A 9,226-nucleotide genomic window follows, 5' to 3' on the forward strand; every position below is an offset into this window, starting at 1 on the left:
CAAAACCTAACTAGCAGCCATTTATTCATAAGGGATGGATGGATGGATGGATGTTGAATGCACGAAAGCTAGGGTCTGCTTAGGCAAACAAAAAGGAGACAGGGAACTGGACAGGTTCATCATTTGATTATATATTTATATTCTGCTTTATATATTATTATATATTGTATTATATATACTCTCTTATATACTTATATTCTAGTTTATTCATATTATTTATTTGATTATATATAACATGCTATATATAATATGTAACACTAAATAATTTATTATATATAACTTGAAACACATAAAATAAATAATAAATGTTATTTATATTATTCTATTTTAGTTATTTTTAATGGTTATCATATAATATATAAAACACAGTACATAATACACTAATATATTATATATTTATGTAATATATTATTTATTATACATATTATATACTATTTTACATTATAGTTATTTTTTGATGTATTGTTATTCATCTACTAGATTATAAACTATTAAAAGGTTGGAATCATGTCTCATTTATCTCTCTAAAACACAAATTATATATGTAAAGGAAATTTAATTGTAAAATTGTAAAAAAATGATGAATGAAAAGGAGCATCATTATATTGTAAGAAATTACAAAAGAAGGGGCAGCTAGGTGGCTCAGTGGATTGAGTGGCAGGTCTAAAAGCTGGAGGACCTGGGTTCAAATCTGACCTCAGACACTTCAAGTCATATAATCCCCTAGTCCAGTGATGGGCAAACTAGTGCCTGAGGGCCAGACAAGGCCCCCTGAAATGTTCTATCCACCCCCCCATTATTCCTAATCCGATGAATACAATGAGTAGGATACAATACAATGAAACTTTGAAAGAGTTGCCTTAGAAACAGACTGACAGATGAGCATTTCTTTTGGCCCCCTCTTTAAAAAGTTTGCCCATCACTGCTCTAGTCCTTTACTGCTCTTCTGCCCTGGAACCAATACATGGTTATTGATTCTAAGACAAAAAGTAAGGGTTAAAAAAAAAAAAAAGATTATGAAAGAGGCCATGCCAGGTAATCCTTAGTAGGAGAGAAAGATAGTAACAACAATATAAAGAAAAATTTGGAAGACTTAAGAACTCCTATCAGTGCAATGAATCATGTTAATCATCTCCTGGAAGAAAGGACATTCACATATTTGAAGACACTTATAGTTTTTGGACATGGCTACTGTGTGGATTTATTTTGCATGACTTTTTTTCTACAAGGGATTTCTCCTCTCTTTCTTTGTTGGGTTTTTACTGGGAAAAGGTAGGGTTAGCAATAGTGATGCCAAAACAAACCAACAAAAAAGGCAGCCCAGTAAGACATTTTTCCCCCTTACAAAAGAAAACGGATGAAAGTTTGGAAGGAAATATAGACAAGTAAGGCAGTTTTGATAGTAATGTGTAGAATTTATTATATATTAAAAATATTTCAAGTATCTATGATTTAATTAGTGTAGTATTCTCCATAATAAGGGAAATCATAATTCCACTGAGCCTTTATAGGTTATGTTCATAGACTGTGGTAGCTAAAAACCAAGTACTTAAACAAAATATCCTCTGAAGATAAGTTTCTACTTTTCTGCTGATGGTCCTTTACTGATCACTACTAAAAACCTTGCCAGAGCTTTAATCCCTGGCATAGCTTTGAGAATTCAGGGTCTCCTCTAAAGCATCATGAGGAATTAAATTAAGACTTTTGAGGAGGCTTTGCACAAAGTGGACACTTAATAAATGTTATGTTGAATCTGAGAGACCACAACTCCTCTCCCCACAAATTCTCAACTGGAATAGCAAATAACTAACAATGCCTGATTGTCTTTTACTTAAATTAAGATTTGAAATCCAGTTGTGTTGAAGATGAACAGATAAAGAAACTCTATATATCAATATATAACTTAATTTTATTAGGCAACATAGTATGTAAAGCTTAGGATCACTGCTTTAAGGGGCCTCAGAGGCTATTGAGTCCATGTTGCAGATAAGGAAATTTCAAGGTTACACATTTAGTCGGTGACAAAACACAGGATGTGACCTTCACTTAGTTCTATCTTCAAATTAAGCATTCTTTCCATTGCATCATGATGCTTAAAAAGCTTTGAATCAGATCTAAGCAGTTGATGCACCTCCTTGAACAATTTTTCTTTGCTGAAATCTTATATATATATATATATACACAACATGTTATTTCCCCCGTTTTCAGTTTGGGTGAAATTTCATCACTTTTAAAGAGCTTTTCCTGGTTAAAAAAAAAAAGACTCTTTAATTATCCTGCCCTAAATGTACCTATTTCTGCTATTTGTATTTCTGAATGTTCTCTTTCTCTCTCTTGTCTCTCTCTGTCTCTGTTTCTGTCTCTCTCGTCTCTATCTGTCTGTCATCATGGCTAGGCAATGGGGGTCAAGTGACTTGCCCAGGGTCACAGAGCTAGGAAGTGTCTGAGGCCAAATCTGAACCCAGGACCTCCTATCTCTAGGCCTGGTTCTCAATCCACTGAGTCACCAAGCTGTCCCACCTGAATGTCTTTTCTATTTATAAGCATATGTAGCTGCTGTCCCTCATTCATGAAGATTACATTAATGACCAAAACGTGACTTGAAGGACAAACTTGTTATAATGGGATTTTGCTGACATAATAAGTCATATTTTTGGGAAAGAAAGAAAATATCCAAATCAATTGTATAATAAATAAACAACAATATTTATTATTATATATGACACATATACAATAATATAAACATAAATAAAATATAATATAATAAATGCATAAATAATATATTATAAATAAATAAATTTAATATAAATATCAAAATAAATATGAATAAATAAAATGTGAAACAATAAACATATAAAAAATAAAATATAACAAAGTAAAATTCTAAGAAGCTTTTACCATATGGGTATCTCAAAAGTCTAGTGGCTTTAAAACTACACTCAAATTTTGGGGATAGACTCTATTTGCATACCTCTTGCCCTAGAGGAACTGGTACAGGTTAGAGCTAAGGACACATGGTTTTGAGGGAATCTATGAGTTTGCCACTGGAGGGAACACTTATCAATGCAGATGGAAACCCACAGATTTGATTGTAGGGAGTAGTTTGTAACTCAAATTAACAGCGAACCAGGGTCAACCTATCTAGTAAATCAAATGAAATGAAATGAGATAATATTATAAATGTTTCTTTATATCTTTTTCTCTTTTTTCTTAATAAATATTAGAGGTAAGAGTGGAACCTAGGTCTTCCTATACAAGCACAGCCCCCGATATCCATCACACAGCATTCTCTCTAAGACTATGGACAATGAGTAACAATTCCAAAAAAGGAAGCTGAGAGGTAAACCAGCCTTGTGGATACAATCTTGGATTTCAGAGTCAGGAAGATCTTGTTCAGATCCTACCTCTAGCTTTGGGACTAGCTCAGAAGGGTCAAACATATTCCCAAGTACCTCTAGGACCAAATTAAAAATGCAATTGGGAAATATTTTATGAAATACTTACAAAAGTGAATAATATGGAAATGTTTTGAGTGATAATACATGTACAACCCAGATTGAATTGCTTGTCAACTCTAGATGAGGGGAGGGAAAAAGTGAGGGAGACAACATGAATCATATAACTTTGGAAAACTTATGTGTAAATTTGTTATTAAAATAAAATAAAGATAAAACTAATGTTAATTTGTGGTTTTCTAAGTTAATATGTGGCCCCACAGGTCCATTTCTATTTAAGTTTGACACCACTGCACTATTTGATCCCTAAGGTCTCCTTTAGCTATGATCCTCTGCATTGTATGACCCAGAATTAAGATGTTTATAGCATTTTCTCAACTACTCTCATTAGCACAAATTTTCAAAGACAGAGAATCCTGAAGCTATTTTTATGTTCCTTCACATTCTTTCACTTTCACTTTACTAGATTCTGCATATTAATAAGGAAAATATGGCTAAAATCACATACATACCCATTTTAGGCAGAAGGTCTCCTTCAGCATCTTTGAAGAAACAGACATAGATCACTAATGCTCTTGGAACCTGTGAATAATCAGCAAAGTTTTTTTTAAAATTGGAAATGTTTCTCTATAGAGATTTAAAAACAACACAACATATATATGAGATAACTACAATGCTAGCAGAGTAAGAAATTCCCATATGTATTATTAACACAAAGGTCAAAAGCAAAGGAAGACAAAGAGCTGTTTTCAAAACACAATGGACTTAATCCCAAATCTGGAAGATCAAATTGTATTCCATTATCAAAGCACTGAGAGAATCTTTTCCTTAAAAATTATTTAAGCTGAAATATTGCTAGCAGTAGTAAAAGAGCAAATAAATCCCTTGAAAAATGTTATATCTATATGTGATACAATTGGAAAGACATTTACTAATAAACAGAGATTTCAGGACATATCAACCATTTTCTTGCCCCGTGATTGAGATAGTGAATTAAATGTTTCCAAGTTTGGCTATGTCTCATTTATTAAATACAAATGCCACCCATCTCTACACTTTTATTCACTATTATTTACTGATGCACATAGAAGAAACCTTGGCAAAGTTGGTAAATTAAGGCTTTAGAGAGTAAACTGATTTATCTTTTGGTATTTTGGTTAGCTGACATTTTTATGTTAGAATAAGAGAATCTCAAGGTTGGAAGGAACATGTGAGATCATCTCGTACACTTTGCACTTAATCAGGAATCCTTTGTAAATTAGACAACAAATATTCATCTATTGTATGCTTGAAGATCTCCCAGCATGGGGAACCATCTACCTTCTCCCTAACATCTCTGCAACACATTCCACTTTAGGACTGAATTGCTACTAAGTTAGTTAGTTAGTTAGTTTGTTTCTTTCTTTAATTAAAAGAACTTTTTGGCAATTCTCTTACTCATGAATAATCACAGACTATAAAAGGTATAAAACTATTTATGAACTTTAACATATTTTATTGTTCTTGACACTTGAAATAAATCTGTTAGGGATTAGAAATCTTTTTTATTTAAATTATTCAAAGATTTGCATTATACTGCTTTTTAAAAAAAAATGTGTGATTTCAGGGGACTGATTTGGATCTGGTCTTGGATACTTTCCTTTGAATGAACCTAAGCAAGGTGTCAGTTAGACAGACAGGGGTTCACCTAGTTGCGGTTTGTTGGTTTCTGGGGTTAGTTTGTTTCCTGTTGTCAACTGGGATCTCCAGGTTTATCACAAGGTATTTAAACTCACAGAGACTCAGTTATTGAATCTGGGGATAATATTTGCACAAACTGCCTCACAGGGTTGCAATAGGAAAGGACCTTTATAAACCTTACGCTGCCATTTAAATGTGAGTAAGCACTATTTATGATCATTTGATAGAATTCCTAAATCAGGTTTATTTGAAGTCAGTCTAGAGCATTCAAGTAACTGGTAAAAAGGGAAAGGCATATCGTAAGGCTGGAATTTGGATTTATGGTAGTTAGTGAACCATGACCCCTCTGGGCCCCTTCCTGGAATGAGCTGCGACCCCAGCTTAGCCACACTCTCTAACTAGATACCCTGTTATCTAATTTAGCAGTTTAAGCAAACATTCCTGAGGGTCTATATAACCCCTGGAATCCTCCCCCTAGGTGTGGCTTCTACTTTGGAGCAGCCCCAGTGCACTAGTAATAAAGTGTCTCGGGTGAACTTGCATTGTCTCCGGGTCTCCATTCTTGGGGTCTACGATTTCGAACCCTAACAATATATACCTGTAGCTATTTCTTTAGCAGTGTGCTCTGGCTAGGTCTAAGAATGGGTCAGTCATTTCACCAGGAATTAGCAGCTTCAACAAAGTACTTTCATAACAAGTTCAATTAATTAATGTTGTAGTACTGTCAAGCAGTGACAGAACAACAGAATTAAATAGCTTTTCCTTAGAGGCAGTTAGGTAGCACAGTGGATAGAGCTCCAGGTTTGGAATTGGGAGATCCTAGGATCAAATCTGATCTTGGATATTTCCAACAGTATGATCCTGGGCAACTCACTTAACTTCAATTGCTTCGCCTTTGTTCACCTCTTTTTGTTTTAGGAATCATTCGAAGATAAAGTTAAAAAAAAAAAAAAGCTTTTCCTTCCCCAGGTAGGTTCCAGTTCCTTCCATCTGTTTACATTTATTACTCATCAAAATCTCTTATAGTTTGTCCTATCAATACATAATATGACCTAGTCATTTCTTCCTCTAAGTAATAATACCTTTCCTGCACTTAGTTATGACTTTCCAAGGGGAAAGGAAATTGAGTTTGTCACTAGGAAAAATACAGATGCCATTTGAAAACTTTTTAACTGTAGAAATGTTCTTTTCATATAAAGAAAACTAAATGATCGTAAAGGAAAATGGGTAAAGAGAATTATCTCTTTTCCCAATTACTTATAAGTTAAATTAATTTAGCGTGGGTATTTAGAGACAAGGGAGGGAGAAGTGTCTTCTGTACAAAGGACACGAAGCACAGTATTTATAAAAAGATGAGAAAAGAAATGGAAAAGGTACAGAAGGAAGATAAGTACACTGAAAATTAAAACCACTAGTGATATAGTAGGATCTAAATTTTCATCATGGGCAGTAAAATGAATAAGGAAGAACTGGAAGAGAGAGGAGATCAAACGACCAGAATCTGTTGGAAAATTAAGAGTCAACTGACAATTAATGAAAGGACAACTATAAGTAAAAGGGGCATTTAGTTAAATATTTTAAAAAAGCAAATATGTAGAGATGAAATCACGTCAAGCTTAGAATAAAATATTGGCTCTTATCTATATTTCCTGGTGTTTTTGTTAAAGGAATTAAAATTTTTTTGAAGCCCGTGTATTAAAAAAAAACACCTTAAAAGTTACTTGTAAAGTGGGTGAAATAATTCTTATCAAAGTCCTTGGAACTCTAGTAGAAAGATGTCAGAGACATAACTATAACACTAAGGTGACATAGCCAAAATTACAACATAATGAAGCAAGGGGTCATTTCCTTATGAAAATAAGTCCAATGAAAAGACTTTCTAGGAAATGAAGTCTTCCTGGAAAACTTCACTCATGTAGGGCTTGGTTCAAGTCGAGAGCTGCGCGGAGCTTACTACAAGAGAGCCACTGAACTTTCTCTGCATTACACACACAATGGCCGGCCGGCTGAAACTCAACTTTTCTATTGAAAGACATCTCCATTGCCAGCCCGCTTAGAGCGCAGCAAAGGTTAATAAAGGCTAGCTCAAGGGATTGACTCCAGGCCAGGCTGCCTCCAGACAATCCAGTTTCTGGCTTTAGACAGGAAGTAGGAGGCCAGTTTCAAACGTGAGATCAGATCAGCTTCAAGAAAAAGGAGTGATAGGAAGAAGTCTAGGCAATGGGGAACTCACTCTCCCACGGACACCAGAGGGCGCTCGCTTCTCCACGAACACAAGTGGCAGAGTGATTGCACTAGCCTGGCGCGCACCAAAGAGCGCGCCCTCCGTGCTAGTGGCGTCTCCTAGGACTGGAGCTGTACATGTGGCGGGTGGGGATGGGCAGGGAGAAACGAGGCTGAAAACGTCTAAAGGGGGGGGGGAGGGTATGCAGAGGACTAAGAACCATTACACCACGAGGGCTAAGCTGGGGTCTGTCCAGGGCCGATTTTACCTCCACCCACTGCGCCTCGGTGTCGCCCTGGGCAGGACAAACTTGCAGCTTGGCATGCAGGCACTGCTGCAGGAGCACGCGAGCTTGTGGAGGTCGGCATGCCTCAGCCATGACGGAGAGCGCACCTGCAGATCAGCCACAGTCCGAGAAATCTCCCAGCCCTCGCGCGGCTGGGCTAAGCCTCCGCCTCTTCCCTTTGGCTGGTGCGCGAGACCCAAGAGGGAGGAGCCTGGGAAGATCCGGGGAGGAAGGAAAGAAGGGCAGGAGGCGGATACACTGGAAAGGAAGGGAGGGAAAAAGGCTGCGTGGGTTAGGCTTGGACAGGTGTTCTTCCGCATCAATTCCATCCCTTTTCCACGTCTCGAGGTATGATTGTGACTCATACTGCCTGCTCCTCTTCCTCATCGCCTCAGTTCTACCTCGAAATAGGTTCTCAAGGAAAAGCCCATCTTTTTGGCCCCTTCACTTCATTCTCTGTTTGCTAATATGCGGGAGAATGAAGACAACTTTAGAAAAACAACAAAAACTGGCTAATGGTGCACCTTGAACCCCTGGGACGCGGGATCTGAGGATATTAACTTTAAGTTTCTGTTCTTGATTTTATTCTATGTTTAAAGCAGGAATTCTTGATCTTTTTGTATGTCATGAACTTAGGCAGTGTGGCGAAGCCTGTGGATCCCTTCATAGAATAATATATTTCGGTACATAAAATAAAATACAGTAATACAAAAGGAAATAAATTATATTGAAATAAAAATATAATTTTTTCCCCATACAGGTCCCCCCCGAAATACATTCACAGACTAAGGTTGGATGAATTTTAAAAAGCGATAACAACTTTAGGGACCCTGGGTTAAGATTTGTTCTATGCCGATGAATTTAAAAAATATTTTTGACTATTTTTCTATGTATTAATATCTTAACAGAATGAAAACTCCTTGAAGGCAGGTTAGAACTCCTGAAAAGAGGGGGGAGCTTTTTTTTTTGGTAATGCATCCCAATTATTTGTTGAAGGTTTTCTTTTTAAAAATTAATTATAAACTTATAGATCAACAAAAACAAATAGTCGGATAAACAAAATAATGAGGAAAATCGTTAAGTTTAACAAAGCCAACGATTCAAGAACGAGCAAATTCAAACGATAAAAGATAGAACCTTCAAGGGCTGTTTAAAGTTCTCCTAACCCTTGGAAACATTAGTTTCTTTTTCTTCTCATCCTTTCCTTTATTTTCTTATTAGTTTATTTACTTCTTATTTAAGACCTTTTCCCTTAGGGACTCACAGAGCACTTTTGTAGCCTCAAAAAACAGCTCCTGTGAAGCATTTGGGCAATTACCAAGGCTCTGTGGCAGCTCCCATTACTTTGCCTGACCTATTGCAAAAAGCTTCTTAACTGGTCTTTCTGGGCACTTTTCCCTGGTATCCTTTTCTCTGCCCCTCCAAGGCTGCTTTCATAATGTTATTACTTGTTTAAAAAAAAAAAAAAGCCTTCCATACTTACCCAATGAAGAAAAAATTCCTTACTGAAGATTTGCTAAATTTTTACTTTTCTTCCCTTCCTTCCTTCCTTCCTTCCTTCCTTCCTTCCTTCCTTCCTTC

At 36.2% G+C, this 9,226-nt stretch overlaps 1 protein-coding gene across 1 annotated transcript in view; it reads right to left on the reverse strand.

Moving 5' to 3' along the window:
- DTD2 (D-aminoacyl-tRNA deacylase 2) overlaps positions 1-7,738 on the reverse strand; it is a 14,182-nt gene extending 6,444 nt beyond the window's left edge. Inside the window, exons 1-2 of the mRNA XM_044662154.1 lie at positions 7,628-7,738; positions 3,968-4,037 (exon numbers count right to left, since the gene is read on the reverse strand). Of these exons, the coding sequence (XP_044518089.1) occupies positions 3,968-4,037; positions 7,628-7,738 (181 nt within the window). The remainder of the gene's footprint in view (positions 1-3,967; positions 4,038-7,627) is intronic.
- Between the last annotated feature and the right edge of the window lie 1,488 nt (positions 7,739-9,226).

The sequence above is a fragment of the Gracilinanus agilis genome, chromosome 2 (assembly GCF_016433145.1).
Source record: "Gracilinanus agilis isolate LMUSP501 chromosome 2, AgileGrace, whole genome shotgun sequence".
In the NCBI taxonomy this organism is placed as follows: domain Eukaryota; kingdom Metazoa; phylum Chordata; class Mammalia; order Didelphimorphia; family Didelphidae; genus Gracilinanus; species Gracilinanus agilis.